This window comes from Oryzias latipes, chromosome 19 (genome assembly GCF_053564925.1).
Source record: "Oryzias latipes strain Hd-rR chromosome 19, Olatipes_Hd-rR_3.1".
NCBI lineage: Eukaryota > Metazoa > Chordata > Actinopteri > Beloniformes > Adrianichthyidae > Oryzias > Oryzias latipes.
The window spans coordinates 2,266,769-2,289,223 of NC_136255.1; the positions used below are offsets into that span (position 1 = coordinate 2,266,769).

Below are 22,455 nucleotides of genomic sequence, written 5' to 3' on the forward strand. Positions count from 1 at the left end.
ACAAATACGCTGAATGACATGTGCGAAAAATGAAAGAAAAGGCACTCATGGGGGAGGGGGGGGGGTACTCGTCATAAACGGAGTTTGGTGACTCAGCTTTTTTCTTTCAGAGGGTTGGGGGTGTGAGTCAGCATTGGGGTTCATCATGTTCACTTCCTTCTGCTGTCAGTCACCACAGACATCTAATTTTACAATATCTTAAAATTCATTTATGCAATTTGAAATAAAAAAATCTATAACAGCTAAACAGTGCATTAAACAATGTAGTTACTCTTTATTTAAACTAGTATTGCAAAAAAAAAAAAAGTACTGCAGTTGTGACAAAAAAAAGAACGTGGACTCCATTATAAAAGATGGAGTCAATCCTTCTTTTAATGGCTGCAGGTTCCTGATCTTTAATGGCATTTAAGCTGCATTTTTATTGACCTTTTTTTATAACATTCATGGGAAGTCCAAGACAAATATTGCTGTAAGTTTCTGTATAAAATTTGTATATTTCAAACTTTGATATTAACATTTGAAGTTGATTACATTCAAAGAAAGCATTTCTGGTTTCCTCTACAGAAACATTTGAACAAACATTCATGTCTGCCTTTCAGCTTAAAAAAAACGTTGTAATGTGTCCCATGGTGAATAAAATGAAGTTTGCGTGGAAAGTGATCGTAAACATGCTGTAAATGTCACCTGAAAAGAGCACCAGACAGGGCTGGGCTGCGGAGAGTTCAATGGCCCGTGTGGCCTTCCCCCCTCAACACAATCGGCTCCCGGTGGCTTCTGGGAATTGTAGTTAACGAAAGGTTTGAAGAAATGTACATTCTATTTTAGCTAGTAAGCTGACATCTAAACCACCAAAATTTACCCTATTTTTGATTAAAAACCACTGAATGAAACAATTATACATGTTTTTTTACAGGAAGCTAAAAGTAAAGCTCGACGATGCTCCTGATCATACTACGTCTCCCAGAAAGCCTTTCGTTCCGCGCGCAGGTTCTCAGAGGGTGGACGAAGGGGAGAGGAGACGGTGGAATGAGTTGTAGCGGAGAAATATGACCTTTTCAAGTATAATTTTATTCCTGTTTCTTCCGGTATCCAGTGTAGCTTTTTTCTGACCTCGGACCGACCTCCTCCGCGGGACATTCGGGGAGAAAAAAGCCTCTGAAAAGGCGCTTCCTTCGGACCGGAGCCGTCGACACTTTGATACCCGTTAGAATGCCGCGGGACAACAAACCCCCCCTCATCCAGAGAATAGCCAAGCAGGCAAACGTGGCCTTCAGGGGCATGAAGACGTCGCCCAACGGGGACAACCGAGCGGCGGCGGACAAGCTGCTCTCCCTGGTGACCTCCGTCAGGGCCGCGGACCTGAAGCTCGATCCCCGCAGGAGCAAGGGCGGCTCCGGGGCGGCGGGGCTCCAGAGCCCCCCGGTCACGTACATGCACATCTGCGAGACGGAGGCGTTCAGCATGGGGGTGTTCCTGCTGCGGCCCGGCGCCTCCATCCCGCTGCACGACCACCCGGGCATGAACGGGATGCTGAAGGTCTGGACTCCCTCACCTCCGTTGTTCTCCTCCAGGTTACCTGTTCTCACCTGTGCGACTCACCTGAGCCTCTCTGACCACACAGGCCTCGGCTCAGCAGCAGCTTCCACCAAAATGGTTAAAAAAGTACAGCGAGCACAGAAATGATTTATGATGAATTATCGTGTAAAAGGAAGGAAAAAACGTTGGCTCCTCCCATTTCTTCTGTTTGGATTCCAGTAGGTCAAACTATCATGAGGCCCTCCTGACCTTCTGAGCCTCCCTTTCTTCCACACACTCCTTCAGTCTTTTTTTCTCCTGTTTGTTTGTTCAGTCACCTAAAATGACCCTGGTTTGATTAAGTCACAGAGAACCCCCCCCCCTAAGATGCTCTGAACCTTAAACTCCGTAAGAAAACACTAAAAAGAATGTCGGTGAAAACTCAATTACTGTAGTAGTTTTGACCAAAACACAGAAACCGAGTCGCAATAGTCTGTCAGCCGTGTCGTTTTTCCTGTGGATTTAACCCGTTACCGTTTTCTCTGAGAAAGTATAACCGATCAAGCTCAAATTGAAGTTAACCGACAAAGAAATGAACATGCATTCACTCACCGGTTGATGTTTTTCCAGCATGAGGCCTAAATAAAAGGTCAAGGCAGATCCTGACAGTCAGAGCGGCAGTTGGAGGAGACGTTCAGAGAAAACTCTGTGATCCCCAAGAATTGACAGAAAAGTTCATTTCTTTTTATTCTGACCTTTAACCACGTCCACCGTAACCCTTGTGCTGTCTTGTGGGGTCCAGAGGCACGTTAACGTTGGGAGTTGGGTCATCTAGACCCACTAGACAGTGCTCTGAACCTTTTTTCTTCAATGATCTTCACTGGTGTCCATGGATTACATGAAATCTTTCCACCTTTATCCACCTTTGTCATGGTAGGGAGAACATGTCAATGTAAGGGTGGGGTCATCTGGACCCCACAAGGTAGCACGAGGGTTCAGCGTGGTAGTGGGGCCGTAACCCCGCCCAAACCTGCACACACTTCAAATGACGTCCTGTAAGAATAACAGAAGGAAGCCGTCGAGAAACTGTTGACTGAGTTCAGCAGCTTTGCCCGTGTCCACTGATGAGTCCAGAAGTGGGAGGAGCCTATTTGGGTTTTGTTGTGGGGTGGAGTCTGCGGTATTTTGATATCTGAGCGAGAATGTGGTCTCTGAAAAACCACTTTTTGGCAGTAGTTGGTGACTTTGGCAAACGTTTGAAGTCGTCCTGATCCAAGCTCGGAATCCAGCCTGAATGCAAACAGGAATTCATTCCCACTGTTAGTGGCGTGGGGGTTGGATTAAATTGAAATGACCAAAAATGGCGTCAAAAGCTGGACATCAGATGCCTGTTCCCACAGCGAGGCGTGATGTCTTCAGGCAATGTAGGACAGGTCCGATTTTTTGGATTGTGGGAAGTGTTGTATAAACGAAACAAACTTGACGAATCATCCCAAAAAACCCGGACAGTGACTTTGGAACAACGGCGAAGGGAAAGGAGAGGAAGGATCACTCTCATTGGTTTAGGCTCTTTGCATTTACAAGTGGACTAATACAACTTTACTGTACACTTTCAAAACATGTGCAAACATCTAAATAGACGTCAGCTGCATCCGCCAGAATTAAGAGTGACTATTCTAGTTACTCCAGTTTAAGGACAGCTTCCTTTTTCTGTCTTTATTGCATTTTTGTTTCACATTATAACTGAATTAAGTCGAGGTTTAGCAAATGGGAGCATTTCTTTTTTTTTTTTTACTTCTCCTGTCCAGCAGCTGAGCAAACAGATGAGAGCTGAAGGCCTCTTGTGTTGGACATATTTTAGGGGTTATGAATCTTCTGACACACGAGGAGTATATTTGAATAAACCCCATTTGTAATTTAGGCTAAACTTTATTCATATTAATTATACTTGTAACTGTTTTTTGTTGGACCGGGCGGAAAAGGAAAGGAAGGAAGAAGAGAGAGAGGGGGTTAGGAGGGTGATTATGGGGGGGGGGTAAAACCATAAAGCAACAAGTTGCTGGAAGTTTATAATCATTACTGTCAGGTTTAGATGTATAATAAATCTAAAAGGGGCGGGGCCTGTCCACACACTCAAATGTTACAAACATACCTGTTGTTTCCAATAATGTCCACATGTCAACATGTACACAATACAAACAATGTTCACACACGCATACTTGTGCATTCAGACTAAATAGTATAAAATATTTCATTCAGTCACTCGAACTATTAGTGCAAAGGTGAGCTGACACCTGTGCTCAGGTGAGTGTTCCTCTAAAATGGATGATGGAATGTAAAAAGAGGAGGGAGAGTGTCCAGCCATCCTCACACCAAGACCCCCCAACGCCCGCTTGGTATAGCAGATAAGAGAACAACCATCACATCTGCCACCAGGACCAGGGAGCATTTCTGTTTCCTTTGAGGTCCGTAAATCTACTCTGTCCTTCCAGGATCTTCACTCCTGTAGGGACAGTGTCTTCATTAAAGGTTCGGTCTGTTAGCTGAAGGCCCGTCTGGTTGAACTCGTCTGCTTTTTTCTTCAATGAGACAGCTGGCTGGGTTCCTCTGGATTCCTTCTTCCTGTTGGAATGCTGTCTAAGATAAGAGGAGATCAGGAGTACGATTGGTCTGGAGAATTGATCCGGAATCGGCTCGTCCACCTTAAGCAAAAAAGTCTCAGAATAAGTCTATTTATCCAAAGTTCCTTCTTCTCCTCACGTGTCTGTGTACTATTCATGAACGCGCCTGAGGGCCTCAGCTGGTTTTGGTGAATGTGGTGCCGTCCTGTGATGGGTCAGTTTTGCTAAAGCAGAGGACAGCTCCCTAAAAAGCTTAAGCTAAGGCCGTGCACTCCTTTTTTCCACAGTGTGTGGAGTTATTCCCCTGCTGAATGAAGTGTATGCGTGGGTCTCAGACCTCCTTCCAGTGGTCAAGTGACCATGCCCCCTCCCCAACATGTAACTTCTCTGGTAGGGCTAAGATGTGTGCAGAACAACGTGGGAAAGGAGCCGACATGTAATGAGATCAAAATAACACTAGTAAATAAAAGAAGGTAGTAAAAATGTCAAAGCAAAGATGAACATAACTCCATGTGGGCTGGTCATGTGACCGTGGCCTGTGTTTGTCTGGTGAGGCGGAGTCAGCAGGGAGGTGGAGAGGATGCCGCTGATGTTCGGCGGGTTTTCTTTCACTGAATCCACGCCACACAGAGCCTCCTCCATGCAGCACTGACGGCCCTGATGCATCGGACGCCACAACCAGGACTTACGACACACAATGAACGCAAGCTAGGTGGTCAAAATGCTAGATATGGTCGATTCATCGGACCCCTCCAGCTCCTCGATTCCCCAATCAACACTTAAGCTCACTCACTCCTTCCTCCCCGTCTGAGGAGGCTGTTTGATGAAACCGATCTCATGGAAGTGTTCATGACAACATCCGTGTGTGTAGAGAACACAGATGCAGTCGGACGTTCTCCTCGTCCTCCAGCGGTTTACTGCTCTCGTTCTAACGCCCAGCGTGTTTTTGACTTTCCATGTTTTTCTCTTTCCGTTGTTCCTCAGGTCCTCTACGGGAAGTTGAACGTCCGATGTTTCGACAAGCTTGAGGGCGGCTCCACCAAGAGCGGCGCGTCTCCTCCCTTCGACCCTCCCCTGGAGCCGCGGCAGAGGGCCTCCGTGTGGCGCTCGGCGCTCCGCTCAGTCGCCCAGTACTCCGAGGAGAGCGGGCCATGTCTCCTCACGCCGCTTCGGGACAACCTCCACCAGATCGACGCCGTCGACGGGCCCGTGGCTTTTCTGGATATCCTGGCCCCTCCCTACAATCCAGACGATGGGAGGGACTGTCACTATTACAAACTGCTGCAGACGGCGGCGGAAGACGGGACTGTGGCGAAGGGAGGCCAGAAGGAGAAGGACGAGGAGGTGTGGCTGCTAGAAATCCCTCAGCCAGAGGACTTCTGGTGTGGCGGGGAGCCGTACCCTGGCCCTGCCGTCGTGATCTGAGGCACAGCTCGCCTTCCCTGTGGGGCGAGGTCCTCCGATATCTGTCCATTCACGTGGGGAGATGCAGCTTTGCACCCCCCCCCACAGGGAAGCAGAGATCACCTGGAAGCCAAACGGACGGAAAGCCTCGTCTGAAGGCTCTACTTCAGGGTTGCGCCCCCCTCCCAGACTGCATCAGACACATGTTGCTGCCTTCTACACAATGAATGTTATCAGCCTGATGGTGAGGGACCTTCAGCTTCTCTGCTGTGCTTCGTCGTGGCTGCAGAGGCCCTCCTCATCGTCACGTGTCTTAATGCCGAAGCCTGGAGCTGAACTCCAGCTGCCTTAATGTTTGAAAGAGATTTTTTTAGCATTATTGGTGTTCACACTACGTAATACTTATATATGCACACATACTTTATCCCTTTGTCTTAACCTGCACCACAGTATTATCTAACCGTGATCATATCTCTGATTCAGACGGGCCGTTTGACACATTCCCATCCGGATAAAGCCGGGTCGCTGTCTTCTAGCAGAGTTTGGCCACGATGGCAGCTTCACAACAGGAAGTACTGGCGGGTTTTTCTGTCCAGTCGATCCCTTCCGAGCCTCGTTTCTGTAACTTCCTGAACGGACGGCGGCCTCCAGTAACTGGAACTCATGGAACTGACTCTAGACGTGATTTTCAGAGAAAACTCTGCTCCTGTTGAAGCCTCGTCCCAAACCCAAATGTGCTTCAGACGTCGACAAAGCCCTGCTTCATCACTGTACGGCCCCGGTCATGTCACTGTACGTCAGCTGAGATTCTTCACATGTTACACTGCACAAGCTTCTGTGTCAGAAGGATATGTTTATTCATCTTTTGTCTCTCACATTCAGATTGTCAGCTCTGATAACGTCTCGGTTTCCCGTCTAAAGCCTCCTGTGGTGAAAGAAATAAAAGAATCTGACAGAAATGTTTCTTAGAAGGAAGTTTCCTGGAAATCTCTATCTCTGAGCATCAGCATCATGCTTGATAAAGCTGGTTTCTCTACCAAATTCACAAGGTCGACGTTCACTTCAACAGGATTTCATTCATTTGTCAGATTTACTCTTCAAAATCACTTTGTAAGAAAGATTTTCCAATAACTGATCTAAACTGAACAAAAATCTAAATTTCAACAAGAAAATTATGTTTTTACAATAAAAACAACCAAACTAAATTATGAATAAAAGCTTCTATATTTAGCATTTTTTAGACTTACGATAGATTCAACACAATGAATTGATTTTATCCCTATTTTGTTATTGCAGAGACGTTTCCACATCAATCGGGTCTTTTAGATTTACTGTAATGCAAAGCTCCAAATCTCTGTGAGACCGTTGGGATTAAACCAGATTAAACTGCTAGTTTGTGGTATCGATGTTCTAAAGCAGAGCGGCCCGCTCCCGGTCCTGAAGATCCTCCACCCTGCCTGCACTTTCTGCCCCTGATCACCTGGATCAGGTGTGTTCAGTCAATCAGACTGAGGAGACACCTGAGTCAGCCAATCAGCAGACAGGACTGTAAGACGGACAGGTGGTAGATCTACCGGGATGGACTGTCCAACATTGACAGTGGCTATGATAGGCTCCAGCAACTGAATTCTGTTGGTTTAGAACCAGGCTTTAGAACTGTTCTGAAGACTCGACAGAAAACTGAAGACCTGAAACGTGAACAGGAGAAACCAGAGGAAGGACCGCCGTGGATCCAGCAGGAGAAACTGCTGCTGCACCTCCTCAATCGGTGGTAAACGGCCTCCCCGTGAGGACCTCCAGCTCCGTCCCTGCTGCTCACATCTCGCCAGGTCACCAAGTCATACCCGCAGCTCCAACACCTTTGTTGTGAGGGCTGTTCCTCTTCCTGCTGCTTTCTAAGTGGATGGTGTGGACGTCCCTCGTCCTGCCTGCGTTGGAGGGGATTCTGCCGTCCGGCCTCCCACATGCCCGTGGTTCTCAGGCCCTCGTACGACACCTCCTCACTCACAGGCATGGCTGTGTGATACAGAAGCTCAGGCTGCAGCTTCAGCACGCCGTGGCTTTATTCTAGAAGACTCCAGCTACTCCCTCCAGGCCAGATCTTTCACCTAAAGAGGACATTTGTTAAAAAAAAAAAAAAAAACAGAAACACGTCAAAAGAAAACTCTCTCCTAAAATGGATCAGAATCCTCACTAACACTCACAAACTGTAAACTGTTTAGAAAAGCTGAGCAGGAGCTGCATCACGGTAACCACGGTAACCAGACAAATTATAAATGAAATAAAATTACAGCAGTGTAAAAAAATGTTGAAAAACGGGGTCATGTGATCGGAAAGTCTTTTAGCTTTGATCCATTCCTTTTCTTTGTTCCTCTGCAGGTGGGTGCCTGGGCCCCTCCCAGCTGCTTTGGGGCTGGGGGGGGGGGGCAGGACACTTGTGCATGGGGAAAGTGTGGGGGGCCCACTCAAGGGGGGGACCCAGCTAGGGCTCAAGCTAGAGCCTGCTTGAGGTGATAGTGCTGACCACTACACCACTGCTGAAGCTTGTGATGGAGTCCTGGAGGGGGTTAACACCCCCCCACCCCACCCCATCCACAGAGTCCAGCTGAGTCACCTGCAACACATTTTATGAGAAAAATTCATTTATTTTTTTGTAAGAATTAAAACGAGTCTCGAAAATGTGCTTTCAGGTTCAGCAGGTCGGTAACTTCAGAAGATCCAAACTCCCACCGATGTTCTGGCTCTGGGAGAGGAAGGGATCTAAAGGACAGAAGAGCGAATGAAGAGGGATGAGTGCAAGCTGAGACGAGGTAAGGGATAAAAAATGAGGCTTATGAAGGAAAAGAAATGAATGGGGATGGGGGGGCGTGTTGAGAGAAGATGAATGGCTCTGGAAAACGACGGCGAAGTCCAGAGGAGAAGACAAACAGCGCTGAATGAGGGAAGGGGATGCCAGGAGGCTTGCTGGGTGATTAGAAAGAGACATGGCTGCTCCTGAAGCCCACATCCATCATCTCTCTGCTCAGCTAATTAGAAATGTTGATGTTTGAGAAGATCGGACAGACTGAAGCAAACGCCGGATCGCATGAGACCAAAAGAGCAGCAAACAACGGCGAGAAGACTGGAAAAGAGCCAGGAAACAGAATCCAGCACATTAAAAACATGCTCCCATCTTTCATTTCTGTTCTAGTTCATAGTTTTTAACAAATGTATAAAGAACTTTTATGTAATGAACAAAAATGCATTTGGCAAAACTTGTAAAATGAAAATAATATCCAAGCTACAGTCATAGTATATGTTTTAAGAGTCCAGATCATTTCAGTCAAGGAAAGATGGACAGCTTTGGGGTTTCAAAAAAACTAAGGAAGAAATGTGACCGGATGTGACCTCATCAGGTGATTAGGTGGTGCAGTGGTTAGCGCCCTCGCATCCTGGTTCCAATCCCATTTCTGTTTGAGTTTGCACGTTCTCCTCGTGCCTCCAGCTTCCTCCCACACGCCAAAAACCTGCTTCATGGGGCAGTGTGTGTCTCTGAAGTGCTCCTATAGGTGTGCGTGTGAGTGTGAGTCTGTGTGTGGTCCTGCAACAGACTCACAATCCTGAAGATTCTGGCGTTCATGGCAAGAAATCAGGTGATTGATCTCTGATGATGTCACTTCACTTGCCCCAAAAAGTCAGGATTTTTCTAATGAATAATAATCTGCACATATTTTAGATAACTGATCTGCATGTACTATGTTGATATCCAAAATATTAAGTACTTCATGTTCGTCATGTGATTTATTGATACTTAAATATTCTTAATGACCTGAAACTGTGTTGGTAAGGCATAGATATCTGATAACGGTTAGGAACTGGATGATGATAAATCATGTAATGAAATAGAACAGAGGTAGGATTATAAAAGTTTGCTTTTTTCTACTCCCTTTCAAGCAATTTTTAATTTAATGTCTGTCATCATAAGTTGATACGTCTCTGTATGAATGTGTAACTGCTGATTGTGTTTTTTTGTGCATTATTCTTGCTTGGATTGCTTGAAATAAACTATTTCAAAATGAAAAAAGAAACAGGCAGTTTGGTTGGCAGAGCAGAGGGGGGGTGAAGGTGTGTGGCTGCACTGAGAAAGCTGCATGCATTGGTGAATCTGCGGGATCATGGCAACCTTGCTCCATCAGGAGTCCAAAGTCCTCTGCTGAGCACCGAGAGGCGGCTGCTCCTCCACGGTCCATGAACCAACTGCTCGTTTGGTGGGATTCTTCTGGTTTCATCCGTCCGTCCATCAGAACAGCTGAGGTGTTGGTCAGCAGCAGGGACGATCAGCCTTCTTTTTTCTTGGCACAGTTCACACATTCTACAAGCTTACACTGAAATGTTCAATTTCTCACATAGGTGACACCATTTAAATGGATGAAATCAGGTTGGAGGAAGAAAAAATTAAGCTTTTCTGGTTTTTATGGTTGTGTACATGAAAATAGCATCAATTAATAAATGTGACTGATCAAAATTAGTTTTTTTTTTCAGCCCCTCAGTGCTCAGTGGCTGATGGGAGATCAGGAACCTTCAGAGCAATTCCACTGTTTTAAATTCCACCAAAGATCAGGTCTCTTTGTTTTCCTTCAGATGTCTAAAAATAAAACACATGGAAATCATGAAGAATTTGCTTTCATAAAGTTGGCCTCTTTTTCTGGATGCTTCTTCCCCCCTTTTCCTTGCATCAAATTCTGTGATGACATTCCAGTTCTGAAGTCTATCTTTTGTATTTAAACTGTGGTGGACAGAAATATCAGCAGGAATATCCTCCTGAACGTCCGCTGAGGTGGAACGGGTCAGAACGTCTCAAACTAGCCTTGAAATCTCCACGAAGCACAGCGAGGAGGGACAACGTGGGAGATGAGGACACAGATGCTCTTTGTGAAGTTCAGTCCCAGCAGCTCGCCTCTTCCTCTGCCCCCCAATGAAGAATCCAGAAAGGAGAGGCAGGACAACAGCAGAGCACAGAAAACCATGTTAGCATCAGGGCCAAACTCAAACATTGGGATCACTCTGGACTGTTTCATTTGTCTTTCAGTAACTTCAGAAATTCTTTTGGCGACACTTCCTGCATTAAAAACAGTTTAAATTGGGGTTATATGGGATTATTTACTCTTTTTTTGCCTTTGGTTTACATTTTTTTACATGGTTTTAGGTGGTTTAACATGAGTTAAACATGCGACTACAGAGCTGCGGCGCTTCTCTCAACTCATTGAAAATAAAAAAGGCAGCAGGAGGTTTGCTGAATCCTCCCCAAAAATTTAAAACTTGAAACACAGAAATGTAAACATTTTTGAAATAGTAGAGATTAATAAAGTCTATTCTTTTTTTTTATAACCACTAGCATAAAAATGTTCTCCAGAGGAATTTAGTTCTGTTTCCTTTAAAAGAATAAATCAGAAGGTTGGTTGATCTGGAGTTTACAGCATCAGTTCTGTTACATTTATGTCTGTCAGCATTTAAACGCCTGTGATGAAGAAAAATGCCACTTTAAGGCGTCAGAGTCACTCTATGAGGTGTAATTCTGCCTGTGATCAGCCGCAGCAGGCCTGACCGCCGCGTGGATGTAAAACCCAGGGTTGGATCCCACCTTTACCTGTAAAAAGAAAATGCTGGAAATCTTTCTGGTTGAAATGTGAATGTATTTATATTTAAAATGAAACGTTCTGAGAACTTTTCAAAGAAACTGATCTTGACTGCATCCTGTGGTTGTTGTTGATCAAACCCATTACATGGTTATCAGAACTCTTTTGGAGCAACCAGAACTTCCAGATTATTCATTTTTAGAGAAATCTCCCACCCTGTGCAAAATTTGAATGAGATACCGACATTTTTTCTTCAGCTTTTTATTCTTGATCACTTTTTGGGGGGTAAATTTTCACTCATTTCCTGTCTTATTATTATTATCATTGTTTTATTTATTTATTTTTGTAATTGTCAAGACATTAAAATAAGCACGCAATCCCCTCCTGCTTCATCCTTCAGGTGAGTTGCTGTTTGCGCCGCAAAAGGAAACAAAAACTAGCGGGAAAAGAATAAAGCGCTGCATATATAACAAAACTATTACATATAAAAAGATTAATTAAAATAAAAACTTTCGTTGATAAAAAAAAATTAAGTGAAATCTCTAAAAGAAAAACACGTCTTCATTCCACATCTGGACTGTGGCGGTGCGCAGCAAATTGGGCAAAACTGTTTTTAGACTCGAGGACATTATGTCAAAAAAATCTCAAGTTTATTTAAGGATAAAAGTTTATTGAAGCGAAACAGAGTTGTGACTTTCGTTGGAAAAGAAAGGCCGCGCGTCGCGTGATGTCTGCTTGAAGGCGCATCAAGAACAGCTGGTTTACGGCGGAGGAAGAGCAGCAACTGAGTTTGTTTCTTCACATGAACGCCTTACATACATGGAGGGGGAAAAGTGGCGAAAACATTCCTCTGCAAAATGACGTATGTGCCGAAAAATACGTGAACATAATTATGAAGCGCAAAACAATAAATGATGACTGTTCAGAAGAGCTTTTATTGAAAAATGCGTGTAATCTGTGTCACGTATCTGTCAAAAAGAGAGGAAATAAAGGAGATGTTCGGGCCTAACGCTGACATATGGAACCCTCCCTGAGCGCGTTCAGCGCTGCGCGCAAACGCAGATTTGCATGCGCTTCTGGATCACCCATACAAATAGTGAGTGGGCAAACGGTGTGAGTCACAGGTGCCACGGGTGACGCAATAAGGGATTTTACCCACCAGTGTTTCCAAACCTAAATAAGTGCAGTGAGGTCACTGATTTTGTTCCTGTTCGAGGCTCCAACTGGCTTCACAAATCAAGAGACGAGGCCGCGAGGGTTGTCACCATGTTTAATAAATCTTAAAGGACACATCACAGCACGCATGTCAAGTCGGTAAAAGTTCCACATCTGTACACCCTTGTTCAGTAAAATCACAGTCAATTAAAGGACGAACCGAGGCTGTAGAAAAATAGAAAGCTCTCCAACTGTTGGGTATTTACATTGCATTAGGAGCGTCAGAGTGAACAAACACAAACATACAGCAAGGCACTGGAGCGCGCACGCAGCCGAGCACAAACACGTTCAAATAAACCCACCGTCAGTCTAATAACTTAAACATGTTTCCTCAAAAGTTATTGCAGTATTTTATATGTACAGGCGCATGATAGCATTCAGTGTGACTGTTGGAGACTTTTTTTAAATCCCCTTTTATAACGCAAAAGTCCATTTAGGTTTTCATGAATAAATGGCTATGTGTATAAATGACTCTGATGTTCAGTAGACTGTGCAGGCAAAGTGCATTCTTCTTCAGTCTTTGTGGGAGTTTTGCGGCATCTCCATGCGTAAAAGCGCAAAACGCACCAAGGTTGTTCATTTCCATCCAGTCTGTAAACCAGCACTGAACAGTCTGGGCGATTATCTCACTGGTCCCGTCCCTTTCAGGGTTAGTGTGCTGCCAGGTTTCTGTGGAAACCTAGGAACAGAGCCCGTTGGTGGCGCTGATGACGCCCGAAGAACGCTCCAGCGCGGAGCTGCTGCTGGAGGAGGATGAGGAGGAGGACACGGCGGAGGACTTCCTCTCCTTCTGCCTCAGGTGGATTTTAGTGTGTCTCTTTCTCTCGTCGCTCCGAGCGAACTTGCGGCCGCAGAAGTCGCAGGCGAACGGCTTCTCCCCCGTGTGCGTGCGGATGTGCGTGGTGAGGTGGTCGCTCCGGCTGAAGTTGCGCATGCAGATCCGGCACTGGAAGGGCTTGTGCCCCGTGTGGATGCGGATGTGTCTAGTCAGTTCGTCGGAGCGGGAGAAGCGCCGGTCGCAGCCTTCCGCCGGACAGGGGTACGGACGCTCGTGGATGGGGGTCTTGCTGGGTCGGTTCGGATATTTCCTGGGTCGCAGAATGGGCCTTAAGGGCAGGTTCTGTGGACTGTAGGCAGAAGGAAGCCTCTGCTGCCCTGCGTCTGAGCCGCCCGCTCCCGGACCTCCAAGCGTAAAGTTCCTAATAGTGTTGAGCGGAGTCAGAGGAGGGGGGACTCGAAAAGTATCGAGAGGACACGGGACGAAAGGTTTCCGGTCCTGGATGCCCGCTGTGTGCATGTCCCGCTGACACGTCGGCTGGAAGAAGCCCGTGTAATCGGGGATGATGGGGAACAGCCCCTGGGCGTCTAAGCTGCTGGGCTGCTTGGGTGACGGGTAGGGGGTCGATGGGTAGGAGCTGATGGGGCAGGTGGAGGTGGACAAAAACGCCGAGGGGTCCTGGTGGTACACCTCCGGGCAGCTGGAGGAAGGGTAAGGAGGCGGAGGGGAGTACGGATGGTGGGGGTGATCTATTTCTGCCTGACTCTGAGCCGCCATGGTGCAACTCAAATTTCCGCTGGAGAAGTGATGCGGAGATCCTGATGAAGCCGGAGAGGAGGATGTGGAAGATGAGGGGGGAGGAGGGGGGGGAGGTGGCGGCTGGGTCATGTTGAAGATGCCCGAAACGATGTTTATCACCCCGTCGGGACTCCAGTTAGCTGGATAAGGGGAGTCGATGGAGAACTTTCCCATGTAGGTGAAGGTCTGGTTCCGGTGGGAGGGGGGCTGCGAGAAGCCGGTGGAGTATGAGGAGAGGTCCATGGAGCGTTTCTCCGTGCACATGTCCATCAGGCTGTCTGCGGACAAAAACAACACGAACCATGAAGAACCTGCTCGCGCCAGGCGGGAAGAAGCGCATCTGTCTGTCTACAGGAGTCTGCTGGGGGCTTCTTACCTGCTGCAACATTGAGTTGGTCGTAGTGGCCCCCCAGGTCTGCGTTGGGGAAGATGGCCACAGAGGTCGGCAGGCCGGTGGCGATGTCATCCACCGAGTACACGCTTTCTCCTGTCGGATGCACGAACCCCCCGAGATTCACCGGATTCACTTTCTCCAGAGTTTTTGCTGTCATCGTGCACGGAGCCAAACGCGTGCGCGCGCTCCACTCTGTCTTGGATCTTTGGCGTCTGTTCTTGAAAGCGCGCGGACACTGAGGATGTGCGTCCAGGTCAGGTTAGAGCTGCATGTCCCTGCGGCTCACTGCGGCTCTGAAAGGATGCGCGCCGTGCGTCTGCGGCACTTCATGCGCTCTGCGCGTAAAGTTTACTCACTTAAAGTAACGGGAGCGGGGGCCCTGACTCTGGTATGTATATATGGGAAACCTTTTGAACGCTGCCGTGACGTCACTATCCAAATATGGAGTGGGTGGGCCTATGAGAACAAAGAAAGACAGGAGGCGCTGCTGACGCTGATTGGCCAGGAGGCTCCGTGACAAGGGAATCTCTTGTCCGCGGTAAACCCGCTGCTGCGCCGCTGTTACGGCCGACCTGTTCCGCTCACACCAGCTCTGCAGCAGTTTACCACAAAACGTCCCAAATACGCGCGAAAAGACACTCCGGTCACTTCAAAAGATGCTTTCCTTCCTTTTTCTTCTCGGTTTTTGTCGCTCATCGCGTCTCAGCTGCGCTGAAACATCAGAAGAGGAATTCCGGTCGAGCGTCTTAACCCATAAAAGGCTGAATCCGGCACAAGTGAAAGTCCTCCGATGCTCCATATTTGGTTTGAGTTCCGGAATTTGATCATCGGAAAGTGACGAGTTTTGCCGAGAGCTCAGAGAGAAAAAAGCCTAACCACAGTCAAATGATCCGGACAGGGGAGTGGAACCTGCTCCTCTGCGCGCCGCACGCAGCCGCGCGGCCGTGGAAACTTCTGACGCGCGGATTTGACTACGCTCTTGGAAAGACTGCTTTTAGTTCAGCGAGCGCTCAACTGTAGTCATTTAGAGCTTAGGAAAAGGAAACCAGCATTTTCAGAGCCTAGGTGTTAAAACAACGAGCTTTAAAATAAAGCTGGCCCACACAAACATGGCGCATTGTCTGTCTGGGTTGAAGAACAATCACCCGATTGTCACATCTAACGTTTGTTTTTTGCTCTTCCACCACAGCAAGCATCGCCATTATTTAATGTGACTGTCGGGCGGCACCCACAGACGGACCTCCGTCAAACACAGGTACCGGTTCTGGAGATGACGTCACACTTGTTTAGAATGCTAAGGCTACTCATCCTGTGTGATCCTTCTCCTGTGTGGCCATCACAGTTTCAGAAAACAATATCTAGTTTCAAAATGACTAAAATATTTCAACGTTGATCTGACATTTTGTAAAAAATCCAATTAAAAAAAGATGTAAAGGCTGTGAAGTTCTGGCGTTTTTCTGCTGCTTGTCACATCAGCTGCTGCTACAACAAAATAACTCGGTGCAATGCAAACAATTCACAAGCATAAACTGGAGGGCAGGGGTCAGCGTCTGACATCCAAAAGTCAAGATTAGAACAGTTTCTGCCATTTTCCTTTTTACCCACAGAAATGTTTAGAAAGTTCACAGAAATTGACAAAGCAGGGTCTGTTAGAAATGTTCCTGTTTGTTCACATTAAGACTTTTTGGATCTCCGTCGGTCAGAGATGCGTTTATAGAGTCCATTCTCTTGTCTTTAACTGGGAGGAACCGGTGTGAAGGAATTCTGAAGCAACGTTTGGGATTGAAACCCGCAACACATGAATTTCAGGAAGTCAATGTTAGGAAGGATGGTAATGACATCAGTGATGCGGCAGGAGCTTCTGATGGTTTTTTTCCAAACGGAATCAAATAAAAGAAGTCGGGATTGGAGGATAACTATCAAAAATGTCAGCAATAGCTTCTAATTTTGTTTGAGATTTACTTTTTTGATTGATTCCCTCATTTAGCAGCTGATGCTGCTGATTTGCAACAGTAAGTTCTGAATTAGGCTGATAAAGATCAGCTGGATTTGATATTTAAAATGAAATGATCTTTTTGTTCTGCAGTTTTATTTCCTTCCAGCCTGTTGATGACGGCTGTCTGCACCTTACTGATGTCAAAAGCCTCAAGAAGTCTGCAGATCCTCTGGGAGTTTCTAGTGCACAGTGAGATGTTCGGCCCCCTTGAAGTGTAAAGTCCCTCTGTGGGTGGAGAAAGCTGATAGACAGACAGCAGAAAATATTGGGCACCTTGGGTGGAATCAACTTTCCGTTTTGTCTTCTTGTGTGTTTGTGTGTTTTGTTCAGCAAACCACAGCATCCCCACATCTTCCTGTGAGCTAAATATAAGCTTCTTGGTGACCCGAAGTAACCAAACTTCTGAAAAGTCAAATGGTCATGTCACTAACAAAAACAAGTGGATTCAGCGTCTTCTTTCACAGCTGCTGAATTTAGGCCATCTTCTTTTCGGGCACGGCCTCTCCTGATAAACAGGTTTGAGTGTGTTAGATGCCAGATCGATCTATCAGTGAGAAATGATCGGGCTCTTCCTACTCATGCCCGAGTCTTTGTTTTATGGACAAACAGCTGTTGTTGTTTGGTTTCACTAAATCCCTCTGAGTGACACTCTGCACAGAGTCCTCACTTTTATTTTAGACAGTGTGTGATGGGGCTTCGTGCACTGATGTCTTTGTCCTGACATCAAAGCAGCTGGAAGGTTAATAAATGATCTGTTTTACTGTACCAATGACGGTTTAATCACTCATATGCGCAAAACTTAATCAAAATTCTATAATTCAATTTTATTTTTCAATTCAATTATATGTCTATAGCCCAATATCCCAACAACAGTCGTCTCAACAGGCTGTACAGTAAACATGAAATCATGAAGAACATGAAGACATAGAGTTGAATAGGTAAATTCTAAACTAAACACACTAAACTAAACTGGGCATTCCTGCCCTAAGACCCTCCTTCTCAGTAAGGAAACACTCCTAAAAAAAACAATTCCGGGAAAAAAAGCAGAAACCTCAGGGGTGTCCACATGAAGGAGGGATCCTCCCCCAGGACGGACAGGCCATAAACCAGAACTCTTATCTAACTCTACAACTACATGCTTAAATAGTCCAGGGATGAGCTTCATCCAGATAAGTGGGGGACGGCTGGGGGTGCGAGACGAGCCGGAGGTAGTGTCCACAGCCCAGGACAGGAGCAGGGAATCTGGAATCACGGAGGAACAGTACATGAATCGGTCTGCACCAAACACACGCATGGAGAACTAAATGGTAGATAAATGATCAAGAATCGCGGAAAGAAGGAGAGTGAAATTAGACTTTATTCTTACATGTGGGAGGGGCTACGGATGAAGCCATTTTGGAGCTCCAGAGGTGCAGTGGATCCAACAATTCCACACGACACGCTCAGCTTTTGATGAGCTGTGTGACGCTGTGGGACCTCTGGTGGCGCCGGCTGTGCAGCGCCCAAAACCGCCAGTTCCTACCAAGAAGCACATCGCCATCCGGTTGTTGGTCACGTGATTCATTTAATTTGAAAAAAGTGTTTCCATTGCAGTTTCAGTAAATATGTCAATTTTGATAGGCTTCAAAAAAAACCCTCCTCCAAGCGAAAACAGTTTTTTTCCATAAATGCAAGTTTTTTCTAAAGTTGTGTGTTTCTGTTACGCAAATTCAGTATCGCAAATCCAATTCGCTCAATTTCAGAGTCAATTTCAGAAACGCAGCTAAAAACAAGTGTATTTGCTTTCAGGGATAACTTTTGTCTGTCACTTCCATCAATGAGAGCGATTCAGACGTAGACAGTAATGAACGTCAGACTTCCTGGAAGATGAATTGTTCTGGACTCTGACCTGCTCCCATGTGCAGTCATTACGCTCACATTTGTTTGGGTAAATTTTTTACGCCTTTGAAATTACAACCAAATGCCAGCGCAACTAATGAAGATTTATGAAGCTTTTCTGGCAGCAGATACACACTTGGCTTACACGATGATGGAATGGCTCTTTGATCGGAATAAGATACATGTTCCTGTGGTAACACGGCTCTCCCATGCTGGGGAACCAGGACTTTGTTTAAGGTGGTCTTCTGGAAAGATGCACGGCAAAGGCAGGTTGGCTGCTCAGGAAAGTGTCTTGTTGGTTTCTTCTATGGGCCTGCAGAAGAAAAAGCACCCTCCCTTTGTGGCTGTAGGGGTTTCTGATCAAGAGGTGTTTACGAGAGTCCGCCCCGTTTTAGTCCTCAGCAACCACTGTTCATGACAATTTCATGAATCTGACTAAATGATTGAGGCTTACAGAACTTGACATGATGGGGCTGAACGTTCCTCATAACAAATCACACAGACAGAAAAAGGTTTTGGCTGCAAGACTGATTCTGAACTCCAAAAGCCGAACGACACAAGACAGTCTCGCTTCATTTCCACCTTAAAACGTCCTGAGTGACATAGACTGAACTCAGGTTTTAGTGCATCAGCTGGTTCGCGGAGGATATTTCCAACCTTCTTATCGTCTTCACAACAAAGCGGGGAATTTCCCTGTACTGTCCCTGAAGTGGCTGCGGTGACATGAAGAGGAGAATGCCCTGTTGCTCTTCTGACTACAATAACACAACATGTTTTAAGCACAGGCTGAAATGCACAAATCTGTGAAGCAGCAGAAAGACAAAACCTGATTTCTATTTTAAAAACTTTCAGTGTGTTTAAGTGAGTATGTGGTCGCTTTCATTGATCTCTGAAATGAAGTATTTCTGTCCGGATGCCAGACTTCCAGTGGCCAGATGAAGTTGACTTATCAGCTCAGGTAAAAGACAGGTTATGTTGATGATGCCATCATGGATACCTGTCTAGGAACACAAGCTAACTACCATTTATGCCACTTCTATTGTAGCCAATAAACGGTTGGTTTGATCCTCACCGTCATCGAGGCAGAGCCCACACTGGATACAGTTTGCTTTTGTTGGCCCACATACTTGTGTTCATGTGGGAGTCCAACAACTGTGTGTGCGTAAGCACTGTACTTGTGTGTGTGTGTGTGTGTGTGCGTGCGTGAAGTATGTGCAAAGAGAAACAATGAGCCTGTGGCTGTCAAAATGAGAATGCTAATATGATTTGGATTTTCGTCTAACACGTCTTCAAATGACAGATTAACAAGCAGCAGCTCCTGCCCACACATGCACGCTGTCAGCAGCTCTCAGAGGCTCCAGGACTTTCAGTGAAGTCATGAAATGCCAAACAGCATTGTGTAGAGAGGGTTCCTTCACACTGGAGTTTCAGAAAAGCTTGGTTCCTTGGTTCTCCTATTGAGATGGGGGGGTGGGGGTAAGGTTGATGCCAGGAGGCAGGACGTCTCTACAAACACAGGGGTGACAGAAATTTCCCCTTTTCCTTTGAAATGATCTGAAAAGCACAGCAGACAGTCTTTATTTACATTACCAGTTAAGGACATTTTTTTCCTAGAAGATCCTTTTCAAAGTTCAATAACTTATCTTGCATCATTATTACAGCTATTCTTAAATTAGAGCTTCCGTCTGCTGAATATTATTTGAATATTGTTTCCTTCTGCTGACATAACGATAGCGGTTCCTCACACAGTGGAGGAAAGGAGCATTTGATCCTCTCATTTGAACAGTGAGAGATAGACAGATAGATTGTCTTTAATGAATTTACATACATTTATTTGCATTTCATTGAGGGGAAATAAGTATTTGAACCCTCTTGCTGGAAAACCCTTATAATCAGCAGCACAGAGGTCAGAGGTTTCTTGTAGTTGATGATCTGGTGTTCTGCGGGAATTTTGGTCCACTCTTCTTTACCAATGACTCTAAATTGTTCAGATTTGGTGTCTGTTGCTTAGCAACTCTGAGCGTCAGCTCTCTGCAGAGGTTTTCTATAGGACTGAGATCCAGAGACTGGACTAGACCTAAGCTTCTTCTTCATCCGTTCCTCGGTTGTTTGCTTTGGGTCATTATCCTGTTGAAAGACCCATCCATCACCCATCGAAGCCTCCTGGTGGAGGGAAGAAGGTTCTCACTCAGGATTTAGCGGTCTATGGCTCCGCCCATCCTGCCATCCACATGGTGAATTATCCCTGTGCAGAAAAACACTCCCAAACCATAATGTTTCCACCTCCGTGCTTGGGCAGCCTTTCTCTTCCTCCAAACACAGCAGGTTGAGTTGATGGCAAAGAGCTCCATGCTGTTCTGATCTGACCACAGCACCTTCTACCAATCTCTCTCTAAATCATGAATGTGTTCAAACTTCTGGACACGTGTCTTAAGCAGAAGAACTTTGCGAGCTCTGCAAGATGTTGATCCGTTGTGGCGTAAAGTCTTCTTGGTGACTGTTTGAGAGCATCAACTAACTCCTGGCTTCCTGTTTTAGGCTCTCACTGTTCTCATGATCATGGAAACCCCAGTAGGTCAGATCTGATTTGGAGCCCCAGACCTTAAGGTGGGTTGATGGTCATGTTCTTGGATTTTGGCACCATCAGTTGTCACGTTAACCCTCAGCTTCATGCTGATGGTTTTGTAGTCCAACCCGGTCTTGTGCAGGTCTACAATCCTCCCCCCTTGAATCCCCTGAAAGCTCTTTGGTCTCTCCGTGTTGGACAGTTTAGAGTCTGGCTGATGGACTGATTCTGTGGGCAGATTTCAATTCAATTTTAATTTCAATTTTATTTGTATAGCCCAAAATCACAACAACAGTCGTCTCGATGGGCTTCGAAGTAAAACATGAAATCAAAAGGATCACGAATACAAAGAGTTCAATAGAAAAATACTAAAATGAACTAACAAACTGACTAAGCTATACTGGCATCCCTGCCCTTAGACCCCCCTTCGCGGTAAGGAAAAACTCCCAAAAAAACCGGATTCCGGAAAAAACGAAGAAACCTCAGGGGTGCCCACATGAAGGAGGGATCCTCCCCCAGGACGGACAGGCGATTTACCAGAAATCTTAGAGAAGAATTAACTTATCTAAATCTACAACTACATATATAAAAGTCCAGCAGACGAGCTTCATCCAGCCGTGGTTATCGGGACAGTCAAAGGCGCGAGTCGAGCCGGAGACAGGAATCACAGCCAGGTGTAGGAGCAGGAGCAGAGACGAGGTACTCGGTCAGGTACAGAGCAGAGACGAGCCAGAGATGAGCCAGAGGCAGGATCCACAGCCAGGTGTAGGAGCGGGAGCAAAGGCGAGGTAAACGGTCAGGAACTGGAGCACGGATGAGCCAACTGGAGTCTGGAAGCACTCCCACTCCCCAGGAGGGGAGAGGAAAAGAGGGACAATACATGAATCGCACTGCACCAAACAGAGGCATGGAGAACTAAATGATAAATGATGATCAAGAATAGAGGAGAGGAAGGGTAGAAGTAGAAAAGAAAAGAGGACAGAACCCCAGTGCACCATAGTTACCCCAGCTTCAACTTCTAGCAGCCTTTTAAAAGAAATAGTTATTATTAAGTTTAATTTAAACAAACTAACATTAAGTTAAATAATCTCTGAATACTAACTAGTCTGACAATAAGCCTGTCCAAAGAGGAATGTTTTCAGTCTAGCTTTGAATGTAGAAACTGAGTCGGCCTCTCTTATATGAGCTGGGAGTTTATTCCATAAGACAGGGGCTTGGTGGCTAAACGCTCTACCTCCAACCGTACTTTTACCAATTCTAGGAACCACAAGCAGTCCTGCATTTTGCGAGCGAAGTGTTCTGATTGGTTGGTAAGGGACTATGAGGTCCTTAATATAGGACGGGGCCATTCCATGTAAGGCCTTATAGGTTAACAGGAGGATCTTGAACTTAATTCTAGAATCAACTGGGAGCCAATGGAGCGAAACTAACACAGGAGTGATGTGATCTCTTCTGCTAGTTCCTGCTAACAATCTAGCAGCTGCGTTCTGAACAAGCTGGAGACTTCTTAAGGAACTCTTAGGACACGCTGCTAACAAGGAGTTACAGTAATCCAGCCTCGACGTAACAAATGCATGGATGAGTTTTTCAGCATCACTCTTAGAAAGTATATTTCTGATCTTAGCAATATTCCGCAGGTGAAAAAAGGCAGTTCTACACGCCTGAGATATATGAG

General features: G+C 46.0%; 3 protein-coding genes across 3 annotated transcripts in view; 2 read left to right on the top strand and 1 right to left on the bottom strand.

Annotated features, from left to right (window-relative positions):
- The window catches only part of LOC144987874 (uncharacterized), a 230,354-nt gene that overhangs the window by 203,672 nt on the left and 4,227 nt on the right, over positions 1–22,455 (top strand). The gene's annotated exons all lie outside the window — the stretch shown is intronic.
- On the top strand, positions 963–6,499 carry adoa (2-aminoethanethiol (cysteamine) dioxygenase a). Its single transcript, XM_004080733.5, has 2 exons — positions 963–1,536; positions 5,121–6,499. Exons 1-2 carry the CDS (start codon positions 1,210–1,212, stop codon positions 5,559–5,561), a joined length of 768 nt encoding a protein of 255 aa, XP_004080781.1. The 5' UTR covers positions 963–1,209; the 3' UTR covers positions 5,562–6,499.
- Positions 12,411–14,712, bottom strand: egr2b (early growth response 2b). Its single transcript, XM_004080784.5, has 2 exons — positions 14,323–14,712; positions 12,411–14,224 (listed from the first exon to the last, which is right to left on the bottom strand). The coding sequence occupies exons 1-2, from the start codon at positions 14,495–14,497 to the stop codon at positions 13,050–13,052; spliced, it is 1,350 nt and encodes a 449-aa protein (XP_004080832.1). The 5' UTR covers positions 14,498–14,712; the 3' UTR covers positions 12,411–13,049.